Source organism: Bos mutus, chromosome 11 (genome assembly GCF_027580195.1).
Source record: "Bos mutus isolate GX-2022 chromosome 11, NWIPB_WYAK_1.1, whole genome shotgun sequence".
Classification (NCBI taxonomy): domain Eukaryota; kingdom Metazoa; phylum Chordata; class Mammalia; order Artiodactyla; family Bovidae; genus Bos; species Bos mutus.
The window spans coordinates 87,032,612-87,047,998 of NC_091627.1; the positions used below are offsets into that span (position 1 = coordinate 87,032,612).

General features: G+C 37.4%; 1 protein-coding gene across 1 annotated transcript in view; it reads left to right on the forward strand.

Annotated features, from left to right (window-relative positions):
* Positions 1 to 15,387, forward strand: part of HEATR5B (HEAT repeat containing 5B) — a 105,603-nt gene that overhangs the window by 51,831 nt on the left and 38,385 nt on the right. Inside the window, 6 exon segments of the mRNA XM_005901909.3 lie at positions 50 to 194; positions 5,723 to 5,743; positions 5,746 to 5,961; positions 6,741 to 6,992; positions 11,401 to 11,582; positions 14,104 to 14,172. Coding sequence (XP_005901971.2) covers positions 50 to 194; positions 5,723 to 5,743; positions 5,746 to 5,961; positions 6,741 to 6,992; positions 11,401 to 11,582; positions 14,104 to 14,172 — 885 coding nt within the window.

Below are 15,387 nucleotides of genomic sequence, written 5' to 3' on the forward strand. Positions count from 1 at the left end.
GTGAGATTACAGCTTTTTAAAAAAAGTCTAAAATTATTATGGTTTACAGGTTCACCTGTGTAGTTCCCATCTATTACTTCGACGAGCAGCTGTGGCCTGTCTCCGGCAACTTGCTCAAAGAGAAGCAGCTGAAGTATGTGAATATGCCATGAGCCTGGCAAAAAGTTCAGGGGACAAAGAGAGCAGTGGTACCAGTAAGTCCTGTTATCAGTCAATATTCTTTTTAAGTATTTTAATATTTAAAATGATTATTACTTATTAAATAACATTTTTGCATTGAAATATCATCAATTTTCTTACTCTTTTAAATAAAACTTGTTACTTTTAAAATTCCCATATAGTTTTCTTGGTAGTTTTACATTTTTAACTTTCAAACACCCTCTTCCAACAACACAAAGACTACACACGGACATCACCAGATGGTCAATACCGAAATCTGATAGATTATATTGTTTGCGGCCAAAGATGGAAAAGCTCCATACAGTCAGCAAAAACAAGACCAGGAGCTGACTGTGGCTCAGATCATGAACTCATTATTGCAAAATTCAGACATAAATTGAAGAAAGTAGGGAAAACCACTAGACCATCCAGGTATGACCTAAATCAAATCCCTTACGATGATATAGTGGGAGTGACAAACAGATTCAAGGGGTTAGCTCTGATAGACAGAGTCCCTGAAGAACCATGGAAGGAGGTTCGTGACATTGTACAGGAGGTAGTGGTCAAGACCATCCCCAAGAAAAAGAAATGCAAAAAGGGAAAATGGTTGTCTGAAGAGGAACAAATAGCTGAGAAAAGAAGAGAAGTTAAAGGCAAAGCAGAAAAGGAAAGCTATACCCATTTGAATGAAGAGTTCCAAAGACTAGCAAGGAGAGATAAAAAAGCCTTCCTCAATGATCAAATGCAAAGAAATAGAGGTAAATAATAAAGTGAGAAACAGTAGAGATCTCTTCAAGAAAATTAGAGATACCAAGGGAACATTTCATGCAAAGATGGGCACAATAAAGGACACACATGGTATGGGCCTAACAGAAGCAGAAGATATTAAGAAGAGGTGGCAAGAATACACACAAGAACTATACAAAAAGATATTCATGACCCAGATAATCATGGTGGTGTGATCACTCACCTAGAGCCAGACATTCTGGAATGTGAAGTCAAATGGGCCTTAGGAAGCATCACTACGAACAAAGCTAGTGGAAGTGATGGAATTCCAGTTGAGCTATTTCAAATCCTAAAAGATGATGCTGTGAAAGTACTGCACTAAATATGCCAGCAAATTTGGAAAACTCAGCAGTGGCCACAGGACTGGAAAAGGTCAGTTTTCATTCCAATCCCAAAGAAGGGCAATGCCAGAGAATGCTCAAACTACCGCACAGTTGCATTCATCTCACACGCTAGCAAAGTAATGCTCAAAATTCTCCAAACCAGGCTTCAACAATACATGAACCGTGAACTTCCAGATGTTCAAGCTGGTTTTAGAAAAGGCAGAGGACCAGAGATCAAATTGCCAACATCGAAAAAGCAAGAGAGTTCCCCAGAAACATCTATTTCTGCTTTATTGACTACACCAAAGCCTTTGACTGTGTAGATCACAACAGGCTGTGGAAAATTCTTCAAGAGATGGGAATACCAGACCACCTGATCTGCCTCCTGAGAAATCTGTATGCAGGTCAGGAAGCAACAGTTAGAACTGGACATGGAACAACAGACTGGTTCCACATTGGGAAAGGAGTACGCCAAGGCTATATATATTGTCACCCTCCATATTTAACTTATATGTAGAGTACATTATGCAGAATGCAAGGCTGGATGAAGCACAAGCTGGAGTCAAGATTGCCAGAAGAAATATTAATAACCTCAGATATGCAGATGAACCACCCATTTGGCAGAAAGTGAAGAAGAACTAAAGAGCCTCTTGATGAAAGTGAGAGAAGAGAGGGAAAAAGCTGGCTTAGAACTCAACATTCAAAAAACAAAGATCATGCCATCTGATCCCATCACTTCATGGCAAATGGATGGGGAAACAATGGCAGACTTTATTTTCTGGGGCTCCAAAATCACTGCAGACGGTGACTGCAGCCATGAAATTAAAAGACGGTTGCTCCTTGGAAGAAAAGCTATGACCAACCTAGAGAGCATATTAAAAAGCAGAGACATTACTTTGCCGACAGAGGTTCATCTATTCAAAGCTATGGTTTTTCCAGTAGTCATGTATGGATGTGAGAGTTGGACTCAAAAGAAATCTGAGCACCAAAGAATTGATGCTTTTGAACTGTGGTGTTGGAGAATACTCTTGAGAATCCTTTGGACTGCAAGGAGTTCAAACCAGTCAATCCTAAAGGAAATCAGTCCTGAATATTCGTTGGAAAGACTGATGCTGAAGCTGAAGCTCCAATACTTTAGCCACCTGTTATGAATACCTAACTCCTTGGAAAAGACCCTGATGCTTAGAAAGATTGAAGGCAGGAAGAGAAGGGGACAACAGAGGATGAGATGGTTGGATGGCATTACTGACTCGATGGACATGAGTTTGAGCAAGCTCTGGAAGTTGGTGATGGACAGTGAAGTCTGGCATGCTGCAGTCCATGGGTTCGCAAAGAGTCGGACATGACTGAGAAACTGAACTGACTGACCTTTTAAAAATTTCATAGCTTAAAATTTTGGGGGTAGCTTTTAGTGTCAGAACACTTCTGCCATCCCTCAAGGATATTATAATTGTATAAGGGGTATTGCCTTGTATCCATAATATATTCTTGTATATATCCATAATGTATTCTGAAAACAGAAATGATCTATTTTGAGGATACTTGAAAGCTTCTGATGTCTGACAATAGTTAATTTTTTGAGATGTTACTTTTCCTTGAAGAAGTTAAGACCACAGTGACCAATTAAACTATGAAATGTCAGTAGATGTTTGGGTAGTGAAAAGTAGATCTTTACTTTCTTCAGTTCTTTTTGCTTTTCCAAGAGTTTTAAGTATAGCTTGCGTATGTAATTACCCTCTGGGGATTCCCTGATATCTTCGTTGGTAAAAAATCCACCTGCAATGCAGGAGACTCTGGTTCAATCCTTGGGTCGGGAAGATCCCCTGGAGAAGGGATAGGCTACCCATGCAGTATTCTTGGGCTTCCCTTGTGGCTCAGCTGGTAAAGAATCCACCTGCAATGCAGGAGACCTGGGTTCGATCCCTGGATTGGGAAGACTCCCTGAAGAAGGGAAAGGCTACCCACTTCAGTATTCTGTCCTGGAGAATACCGTGGAGTTTATAGTCCATGGGGTCACAAAGAGTCGGACACGACTGAGTGACTTTCACTTTCACTTTTTCTCTGGTTCTAGGGGTAGGTGGTTTGGGAACTTTAAGAGCTTAATTGACAGACATATTTCGCCTATAGTGAGAGAAAATTTCTACTTTTAAGAGCTTCCTAATGCATAGTAGTTTCTTGGGTACCAAGAAGTAATATACCAAAATAGCTTCAATTTTAGCATAAGGTAAATAAGAACTCTGTTAGCAAGCACATGCTGTATTGTAGAGTGTATAGGAAGTTTACTATAAAAAATCTAGCAGTAAACATTACTGCTTTTTGGAGAGAAAACATAGTGCCAAAAGTAGTTACAGAATTCTCTTGAATAAAAATTTCAAAACTTTTCTGCCAGTCACCATAATCAATATTCTGAGATAAACTAAGAATGGGAAAAATATTCACAAAATATCCTTTGTTTATTAAAATGTGTCCATTTGTATTTTAATGTTTTTAAAGCTTTTACAAACATGTGCCAGGGGGCCTAAAACACCACCCCCCCCAACCAGGTTTGGTGATTCACTAGGACTCAGCATATAGTCACATTTATGGCTATGATTTATAACAGCAGAAGGATACAAAGCAAAATCAGCAAAGGGAGAAGGTACATGGAGTGAAGTCCAGAGCAGACCAGGCACAAGCTTCTAAGAGTTCACTCCCCATGGAATCACACAGGATATGCTTAATTCCCCAGCAAGGAGTTGCAACAACACATGTAAAATGTTGTCTTCCAATCAAGGCTATGGTTTTTCCAGTGGTCATGTATGGATGTGAGAGTTGGACTGTGAAGAAAGCTGAGTGCTGAAGAATTGATGCTTTTGAACTGTGGTATTGGAGAAGACTCTTGAGAGTCCCTTGGACTGCAAGGAGATCCAACCAGTCCATCCTAAAGGAGATCAGTCCTGGGTGTTCTTTGGAAGGACTAATGCTAAATCTGAAACTCCAATACTTTGGTAACCTGATGCGAAGAGTTGACTCATTGGAAAAGACTCTGATGCTGGGAGGGATTGGGGGCAGGAGGAGAAGGGGACGACAGAAGATGAGATGGCTGGATGGCATCACCGACTCGATGGACGTGAGTCTGAGTGAACTCCGGGTGTTGGTGATGGACAGGGAGGCCTGGCTTGCTGGGATTCATGGGATCGCAAAGAGTCGGACACAACTGAGCGACTGAACTGAACTGAACTGACCTGAAGCTTGCTAGACTCTCAGTGCCTAAGGTTTTTATTAGGGGCTAGTCAAATAGGCATGATTTACCTAGCATATACTGGAAGTTCAGATTTTCTGAAAGTTTGTTGTTCAGCCTAAACAGATGTCCAGCATAAACCCTGTTGTTGGTAGAGATAACTTAGTCATTCTCAGCCACTTTTATCAGGAAATGATGGGGCTCTCTTGAAACCCAATCCTCAGATGCAAGTCAAGGACTAACTGTGATATCAGACGTTCATAGGGTAGTCTGGGACCTGCTAGGGTAGGTCTTCAATGCATCTGTAAATATCACAAGAGTACACAAAAGAGGTGTTTTATCAAGGAAACAATACCAACATATGAAATATCTTTAACCTGATTAAATAGTTACATGTTAATACAATCCTAAGATAGCATTTTTCTTCTATAAAACTGATCAAGGTTAAAAATTATGATTTTAACCAGTGTTGGGAGAGGTATGAATAAAAGAGAGATTTCTTATAACTGCTGGTAGAAATGTAAAGTCACACAAATTTCCTTGGAGCATTTTTTTGTCAGTATATCCTTCAGGTTTTCAAACCGTGCTAACCCTTTGACCTAGCCTCTTTCAGGAATTCCTGCTCAGTGGTTAATCAAATGTACTCCTAAGTCAGTGATTTGCTATGTTCATGTAAATTCATGTTGTGGAAGTCTAATTCCTGCTACGGGAAAATATTCACGCTATACTGCTAAGTGAAAAATAGACCTCTGTGCTTCATCTCTCTAGAATGTTACTTCCTCAGAACCTTCTATTTCCTGCTGTCTTTGAATTCCCCTGACTGTGGCTGTTTTCTGCAAGCCTCTCCTTATTATGTCTTTGGAGTGATTCAGTTTCAATTTGTTCAACCAACATATATAGCAATAATTTTTTTCAGATGATTAAATCTATTTAAAAATATATCTTTCCCACACTTTTTGTTAAAATCAAATATATTTATCAAGTATTCCCTGGAGATTTGTTTAAAATGCTATACGCTAATCTGTCTTAAAGAGCAGGGTTTTTACTTTCATTGTCAGATTAAATCCTAATTCTAAAAACATGTAATTTGTAGACCGTAGTTGAATTGTGTATATAGCTAACTGGTTTTGTTGTTGTTGTGAATTTACATGTAGATCATGGTCTTTAACATAACTATTACCACTGGTATACAATAAAGTCCTGTACAAGTTCATTTGAAATATTTGCTTTTCAGATGTTAGTCCTTTTGCGCCCGGGCAAGTTCTCGAAGTGATATCCATTGCCGGCATCAAGGTGTTAATATAACAGAAACTGGTCTCGAGGGACTTCTTTTTGGAATGCTAGACCGGGAGACAGACAGAAAATTATGTTCTGATATCCATGATACTTTGGGACATATGCTGTCATCGCTGGCTGTAGAAAAGCTTTCTCATTGGCTAATGCTTTGTAAAGATGTCCTAGCAGCTTCTAGTGGTATGTATTTAATATATATATTCTTAAAATAAGGAAAATTATTTATTTTTGATACATATCTATAGATATATACCATATAGAGATATACATACATATATTTAAATTTGAGCCTACATTTTTAAATACTAATAAGTTATAATCTATAAATCCCTGTAAAGGGATTAATTAAGGTTAAATTATATTACCAACTAATGAACTCTGATTATTTTTTGGCAGATAACTAAGTTCAAACTAATTTTCATGTATTAAAATCCCAGATTACTGTCTTGTTCAATATAAGATGTAGAAGTAGTGAAATATGTAAATATTTTTGTTATTCTTTCCCTGGTTTTTCATTTCTGTTTTTTTTTTTATTAAATATATTTAACAGGAAATTTTATTTTACTACCATAGATCAACAATCATACCTTTCGTAAAAATAATTATTGTGAAAGTACATGCAAAGGAGACAAAACAGTATTATTGAATTTCAAAGTGGTATCTGATAACTGCTTTTATTATTTATTTATTTTAATTTTTATACAGTTTTTAAAGGTTACTTTGCATTTACATGTATTACAAAATTATTGCCTGTATTCTTCGTGGTGTACATCACATCCTTGAGCCTATCTTACATGCTTTGTACCCAGTCCCCCTCTTTGGTTTTTTAATTGATTCTCTAAAAAGAACCTTGCCAATTCTACTGTTTTTAAATTAGATACTTTCAAACAGTGCTATATCTAAAGCATCATTTTTGTTGTACGTGAGGTTGTTATAATGTGCTTTTACTCTTGTTACAGATATGAGTACTGCAACTCCCTTAAGCAGTGGAAAAGATGAGGAATTTGAGAAGAAAGATGAGATGGATGATGATACCATGTTTACCACACTCGGAGAAGAAGATAAATCAAAGCCCTTTGTGGCACCTCGCTGGGCCACTCGAGTATTTGCTGCTGATTGCCTGTGTCGAATCATCAATCTGTGTGAGAATGCAGACCAAGCTCACTTTGATCTTGCCATGGCACGTTCTGCTAAACTACGAAACCCTACAAGTAAATCCAGTACTTCTTTTCCCCAGAGTATTTTTTAATAGGTTTGAAATATTTTACTGCTTTAACATGCTTTAGACTGTGCTCTTCATTTATTGTAAGTTTCCTTGCTTTTTGCCTTTGTTTTTTGTCCTCTCTACATACTGTCTCTCTTCTGATCTCTGTTTGGAAGGTAAGTTGAGGAAAGTGGGCCAAAGTTATATATCTGTCTACCTTAAGATACATTTATCTTAATGATTTATCCTAAGAATAATGATGGCCCTAAGCATAATGATGACAGTAACGTATGTTTCCTTGGTACCTTATCCTACTTTTAGCAAAAGTTTAAGGTGAATAAATAAAGTGCATTTTGCAGTCCCCAGCCATGGAGAATGTCAGAGTTTGTGAATGCCATGGCAGATTTTAAACTCAGATTTCAGAAATGCTATGGCATATTTTTGAAAAGATGAAATTGTTTATCACTGAAACCTTTTACTTTTTGATCGTTTGTAAGCTTGTATACCATATATCCCCTGGATCAGATATTAAACGGAATTTACAGAGATCATCAGATTTAGTATTTTTACTTACAAATGAAGAAACCCAGAGAAGCTGAGAAAGTGGTAGAGTAACAGACTCTCTTATCTTATACTTTGTTGTCTCTTCATCATCCTGTCATTTTTTTAAATATCTGAAGACATCATATGTATTATCAGTATTGAGGTCTGTGTGTTAAAAATGCCTTCTAGTTTATTTTATTGTGTGTAAGAAGCAGTAATGGATTAAAAAACAAAAAGTAAAACAGTATTACACTGTGTATAAAATGTGAATCTGATATAGGATACCAGTAAAGCACAATATGTTGTGAACATTGTCTTTAATCATGTCATTCATCAAGTAGTCATCAAAACTTGCTCTTTGCTGTCCATTGGGGATCCAGAAGGAAAAAAATAACAGTCTGTGCTTTTGAAGATGTTCTAGTCTAGAAGACAAAGAGACAAATTTGTCACTCAAATAATTATATTTCCCAGTAGTGGAAGGATAGAGTACTTTGGGAACATAAAAAATTGCTATTCATTTCCTGAAGAACTAGGGAAAACCTCAAAGAAGAGGTCATATTGAAGCTGAATTTTATAGGAAGAGGGAGGGTTTTCCAAGTAGAAGAGGCTGGTTGTGTTAGTCTTCTGTTGTTATTGTAAGAAATGACTGTAAACTTAATGGTTTAAAATAACAAATTTATTAAGTTATGGTTCTGTGGGTCAGAAAATCCCAGGGTGTTATAAACCTCTGTTGTTGTTCAGTCATCCAGTCGTGTCTGACTCTTTGCGACCACATGGACTGCAGCACTCCAGGCCTCCCTGTCCCTCACCATCTCCTGGAGTTTGCCCAAGTTCATGTCCATTTCATCGATAATGCTGTCCAGCCCTCTCATCCTCTAATGCCCTCTTCTCCTTCTGCCCTCAATCTTTCCCAGCATCAGGTACTTTTCCAATGAGTTGTCTGTTCACATCAGATGACCAGAATACTGGGGCTTCAGCATCAGTCCTTCCAGTGAATATTCAGGGTTGATATCTCTTATGATTGACTGGTTTGATCTCCTTGCCGTGCAAGGGACTTTCAAGAGTCTTCTCCAGCACCACTATTTGAAGGCATCGATTCTTTGGGATTCTGCCCTCTTTACGGTCCAGCTCTCACAGCCATATATGACCACTGGGAAAAAACCATAGCCTTGACTATACAGACTTTTGTCGGCAGAGTAATGTCTCTGCTTTTCAACACAGTGTCGAGGTTTGTCATCAATAACCTCTATCAGTCCCCTAATTCTTTCCCCATTTGGGGTTTCTGCCCAGTGTCCTTCCCTCTCTCCCCACATTAGGCATTCATCTCCTTGGATTTGGGGAAAAGTTAGAGGTCTTGATTTGAGAAATGTTATAGGTAGAGATTGTGAAGAGAAGCAACCACAGCACTTTCATTCTGGGATCAATTGCCTAGTTTTTCATTGGCAGATTGATATAAATTGTACATTAGGTGACAGAATACAGAAGGAGTAATGAGTTTTTATTTACTTTTGAGTTGGCATAATATGAATAGGCTCATTTCAGTCCAGTTTCTTCTGCCTTGGAAATTTCCTCCCAAATTCTGATAATAGTTTATTATACCTAGTTTTTATTGATGTGTTTTTTGCCTGTCTTAGATGAGGAAGCATTGGGAGCCAGAAAATTTTTTTCTCTCCCCTTTACTTCCCTTGCCCAAATCAATAGATACTCTTTTTCAAACTTAAAATTCTAAAATTGGTAGAATTTTAGGTAGGCAGATGAAAAATTTGGAAGATACCGGTAACCTTCACAATAGCAAAAATAATAAAAGCCTTTTAAAATAGAAGTTGTTTGGGGATCAGAATTGCCACAGAGTTGCCACTGCTTCAAAAAGTTTGAGGATCTTGCAGCCTCCTGAAGAATTTTAGAGTTCTTGAACCTGATAAATTCTTTATATAATTTCTGTTGCTATGTCATTAAGTTCACCGATCTTTTCTTCTTCATTATCTAATCATTGCTAATCTTATTCAGGGTATTTTTTACTTCAGATATCTTTTTATATCTCTAGAAATCCCATTTGGGTTTTATTCATCTTTTGTTTAGGCAATGTGTTTATAATAGCTGCTTAAAGGTCCCTAACTGAACTGAACTGAAAGGTCCCTATTGCTAATTGTGTTATCCTTTTCATTTTTGGACCAATTTCTATTCATTGCATTTTGTTTTTATTTTCTTAGTCATGGGATATATTTTCCTGCTTTTTTACATGTGTAGTAATTTTTTACTAGTTGCTCAGTTCAGTCGCTCAGTTGTGTCTGACTCTGTGACCCCATGGACTTTAGCACGCCAGGCCTCCCTGTCCATCACCAACTCCCAGAGCCTACTCAACTCATGTCCATTGAGTCAGTGACGCCATCCAACCATCTTATCCTCTGTTGTCCCCTTCTCCTCCTGCCCTCAATCTTTCCCAGCATCAGGGTCTTTTCTAATGAGTCAGCTCTTTTCATCAGGTGGCCAAAGTATTCGAGTTTCAGCTTCAACATCAGTCCTTCCAAAGAATATTCAGGACTGATTTCCTTTAGGATGGACTGGTTGGATCTCCTTGCAGTCCAAGGGACTCTCAAGAGTCTTTTCCAACACCATAGTTCAAAAGCATCAATTCTTCGGTGCTCAGGTGTCTTCACAGTCCAACTCTCCCATCCATACATGACCACAGGAAAAACCATAGCTTTGACTAGATGGACATTTGTTGGCAAAGTAACATCTTTGCTTTTTAATATGCCGTCTAGGTTGGTCATAACTTTTCTCCCAAGTAGTAAGCATCTTTTTATTTCATGGCTGCAGTCACCATCTGCAGTGATTTTTGGAGCCCTCCAAAATAAAGTCTGACACTGTTTCCACTGTTTCTCCATCTATTTGCTATGAAATGATGGGACCGGATGCCATGATTAGTTTTCTGAATGTTGAGCTTTAAGCCAACTTTTTCACTCTCCTCTTTCACTTTCATCAAGAGGCTCTTTAGTTATTCTTCACTTTCTGCCATAAGGGTGGTGTCATCTGCATATCTGAGGTTATTGGTATTTCTCCTGGCAGTCTTAATTCCAGCTTGTGCTTCATCCAGCCCAGTGTTTCTCGTGATGTACTCTGCATAGAAGTTAAATAATCAGGGTGACAATATAGAGCCTTGACGTACTCCTTTCCCAGTGTGGAACCAGTCTGTTGTTCCATGTCCAGTTCTAACTGTTGCTTCCTGACCTGCATACAGATTTCTCAGGAGGCAGGTCAGGTGGTCTGGTATTCTCATCTCTTGAAGAATTTTCCACAGCCTGTTGTGATCTACAAAGTCAAAGGCTTTGGCGTAGTCAATAAAGCAGAAATAGATGTTTTTCTGGAACTCTCTTGCTTTTTCCATGATCCAGCAGATGTTGGCAATATGACTCTGGTTCCTCTGCCTTTTCTAAAACCAACTTGAACATCTGGAGGTTCACGGTTCACATACTGTTGAAGCCTGGCTAGGAGAATTTTGACCATTACTTTGCTAGCATGTGAGATGAGTGCAATTGTGCGGTAGTTTCAACATTCTTTGGCATTGCCTTTCTTTGTTGACCAAAGAATTACAGACTCCATTGGAGAAAGTTATGGTAATCAGTTATTTTGCTTCAAATGTCATCATACATCCTATAATATCATCCATGTTATCATATTGTATAAAGGTTTACCACAATTCTTCAGAGATTATGATATGGAAACTTTCTTGAAAGTATATCTTTTTTATTTTTAAACTTGGTATAACACGTTGATCATAAATGCTTTTTAAAACATTCATTTTGTATTTTTTTTTTATTATTACACTTAATTTTGGAAATGTTTTCCTTTTTGCCTTCTATTTTTATTTTTAGATGACCTCTTGGTACTTCATCTCTCTGACCTAATTCGCATGGCATTCATGGCTGCAACCGATCATAGTAACCAGTTGCGGATGGCTGGTCTCCAAGCCCTCGAAGACATTATCAAGAAGTTTGCCTCTGTGCCTGAGCCAGAATTCCCAGGTCATGTGATTCTGGAGCAGTATCAAGCTAATGTGAGATATTTTTTGTTTCAAAATTAAAATTGATCGTTTGAGTGAACACTAAAGTGAAACTCCCCTGGAGAAATGTATCTGGACCTGTAACCTGTTTATTCATGTACCATGCTTATGTTTTTTTCCCCTTGTCTGTTACATAGTTAGGATCAGTTCACAGCTGAAGAAATCATAATATAAAACGTGTCACTATTTTTAAGTCATGAGGTAGTGATTAGTGATAAAACTAGAATAGATGTTCCAGCCTGGCTTTCCATTCTTGTGTTTAGATTTTTAGTCATGCCATTTTAAAGATAAAAGGAACATTTAAAGAGTGATGTGGATTTACTGCCATTGTTTTTATATGTCAAGACTTGATAAGCATTTTTAAAAATAAAAAGCAATTGTCTCTTGTATGCTGAAGGATAAATTAACTTTTAGTAGCAATGAAAACTGTTACCAAAAGAACTGTGTATTTCAAAAGATTTTTTTATGCTCTAAACATAGATATACTTGTTTCTCCTGAAATTTATACCTGTATTTATGTTCTTCAAAGGAGTCACAATAGGGACTTGGTGACCCGGTAATTAAGATACTACACTTCCACTGCAGAGGGTACAGTTTGCATCCCTGGGCCACATGCATTGTCCCCCCCCCGCCCCCCAAATAAAAGATGCACAATGGATGTAATCCTAGAAATGGTGGATTATGTGAAGGAGAGAGAAACTTGTTAATAAGAAAACAATAAACTATTTTTTTCCTCTGTGATTATACCAAAATCGTGGCTTCAGTCACATCATACCTCATTTAACATCTATGCTCAAACATACACAGAATTAAAAAGTGTGGATAATGTATAGTCCATTTTTTCCCATTATAAATATAGGTAAAGAAGTTATACTTTCTAGTCCAAATGGCTGTAGAACGCTTTTATATAATGCCACAGCTGCTGCTGCTGCTAAGTCACTTCAGTCGTGTCCAACACTGTGCAACCCCATGGACTGCAGCCTACCAGGCTTCTCCGTCCATGGGATTCTCCAGGCAAGAACACTGGAGGGGTTGCCATTTCCTTCTCCAATTTACTCCCAAATATCCAATCTATCAGAATGGTCTTTTTTTTTTTTTAATCTTCCTATTTAGAAATAATTAAAACCTACAGAAATAATTGCAAGAATAGTACAAAAAAAGACCTTGTCTTATACCCTTCATCCTTCATTCACATTTGCCAATTGAGAATTTTGCCTCATTTGGTTTAACATTTTCTCTTTCTCTCTCTGCTCACAACAGGCACTCTCTCAGCTTTTTTTTTTTTCCTGAGTTGTTTAAAAGTAAATTATCAAAGTCATGTATCTTTACCCTTGAGCACTTTAGTCTGCGTTTCCAAAAGACAAGAAAGTTGTCTTACATAACCACAGAACAGTTATCAACTTTAAGAAATTCCAAATTGATGTACTGCTTTTATATAATCTGTCATATTCCAGGTTTATCAGTCAACCCAATAATATCTTTTATAATATATTCTTTCTCCTTCAGTGTGAGACCTACTAGCACCTCTGAAGTGCGATTACTACAGTTGATCGTTCAAATGCAAATACTGGTTACTTGCCATGTGTGTTTAGTCACTGAGAGGGACCCTTATTTGATTTCCAAACTCCTGTTGATAAGCCTTAGTGACTGAATCTCTAGTGTAAGGGGAGAAATCTCAAATTAGGAGTTGACTATATCTAATTCCTTATTCACATCATACATACTAAATCTAATATAGCCAAGAATCTGTGACTGATACTGGCTTATTAAAATAAAGTAGTAAGTAGAGTGGACCTGGTTAGTACTTGTCTGGGAAACTAAAGCTCATATTCCTTCATTTATTACTCTGAGAGCAGTACATAGATTAGTATTTCTCAAGCAACTTTCTTTTAAGACATCTTGTTTTGAAGTGAAATGATTTTTAAGGTCTTTAGTGACTATGTGAATTTTTAGTACTACTCAGTTATTTAAGGAAATTGAGCCTTTAACCTCAGTTATATGAGATTTGCCCATGAGGTAAACACTGTTAGAAATATGTTCAAGAATATGTAGACAGGAGAAAAATAGCAATTTTCTCTTATCTGTGGGAACTTGTGGCTTTGTTAGAAAATCCCATGTACTATTAAAAATAAATGAAAAAGAAACAAAATTAATTGCTTATTTGGTATAAGATTCATACAGATTAGATAATGATAATCTCCTGGAAAGCAAAAGAAGAATGGTATGATTGAGTTTATTGTTATCAAAAAGATAAGAGACATGTGATAAAAAGGAAAGGAACAAAGATATGTTTTGTGTGTTTTCATCTCCAAAGACATAAGAGATTTCCTCAGTTCAGTCCTTCAGTCCTGTCCGACTCTTTGCAACCCCATGGACTGCAGCACGCCAGGCTTCCCTGTCCAGTACCAACTCCCGGAGGTTACTCAGACTCATGTCCATCGAGTTGGTGATGCCATCCAACCATCTCATCCTCTACTTATCTTTAAAAATAAAATGCTTGTACTCATTTTTCTAGGTGGGAGCTGCTCTAAGACCAGCCTTTTCACAAGATACCCCATCAGACATAATAGCAAAAGCTTGCCAGGTAAGAAGAAAAATAGAATTTTCTATATTCATCTTCTATAAATTTATAGATACTTTAGAACTTCACTTCCAAGAGAGAAAAATCAAATAGTATTAAGTTTTATCTCAGAAATACAGCAGTGACGGTTTCCTTTTTTATCCTCTATGAAATGATGAAGTAGTAACTACTAATCACAACTTCAAAAAAATTTTTTTTTGCTGTAGCTGAGGTCACAACTTTGGAATACATAGCTCTTATGTTGTCCTATAGTAAATGGAGATGTAAAAGTCCTAAGATGGACTAGAGTAAAATCTACAATAATTAAAGAGTATATAGTAATGGTAAATAGGTAGTAAAAAGGTTTTTTTTGACCACAGGTTGTAAAAATTCTACAAGTTTCTGTGTATTAAATATACTAAGGACAATTTTACAATATGGCAATTTCATTGCAAAATTAATCCCAGGGGATTATTCTCAAACTATTGTATCTGAAGAGAGTTACAAAAGTACATATGTTCCTACCCCTTCAGTAAGTTTGTCTTTTTCGTGCTCCATCCTGAAAAAGGCTGTGTGCACTAAGCTCTAAACTTTCAGAAAATCTGATTCTTTATCTGCTAACCTAAGGATAGAAGAGCAGCAAGTCTGCCCTCGCCAGTTTTCTGGAGTACGGGGCTGTAATCCCCGTACTTTATTGCTTAGAGTTCATAGTCAAGCGACATGTCGCCTCTGTGCAGAGAATGTCCTGCTGTTTGCAATGACAAGTTTGAAATTCTGACTTTAATCTCTCTGTGGATAAATGAGTTGTCTCCTCCTCCTGTTAGTGTTTATTTCTTTGAAACCTGCTGTCTTAATGGTGGTCTTCAGAGACATGAACTTCTCCCACCAACAGCAGACCAGAGAGAGAAGATGAGGGAGTGTTGTTTAAGACGGAAACTTGGGGGTCATGGTACAAACCTTGGAGGTAGAGTAGGTAAGCCATTTGGATCGGGATATTGGCCCACAAGCATCAGAAATAATGCAGTCAGTGTATAAAATAAATGTATCATGGTAGCGTTTCAGATTGTGATGTTTAAACACAACAAAATCTCCTACAAAGCTCCTGATGATCAGAAAAGCAAAGGTGATTAGAACTTCATCTTGTGAATGATTAGTATGAAAATGCCATGTTAGTGAATTTGCCTTAAACTTATTTCTTAAATGGCCATGCTTTCTCTGTAAGAAGTGTCTTCTTTTCTA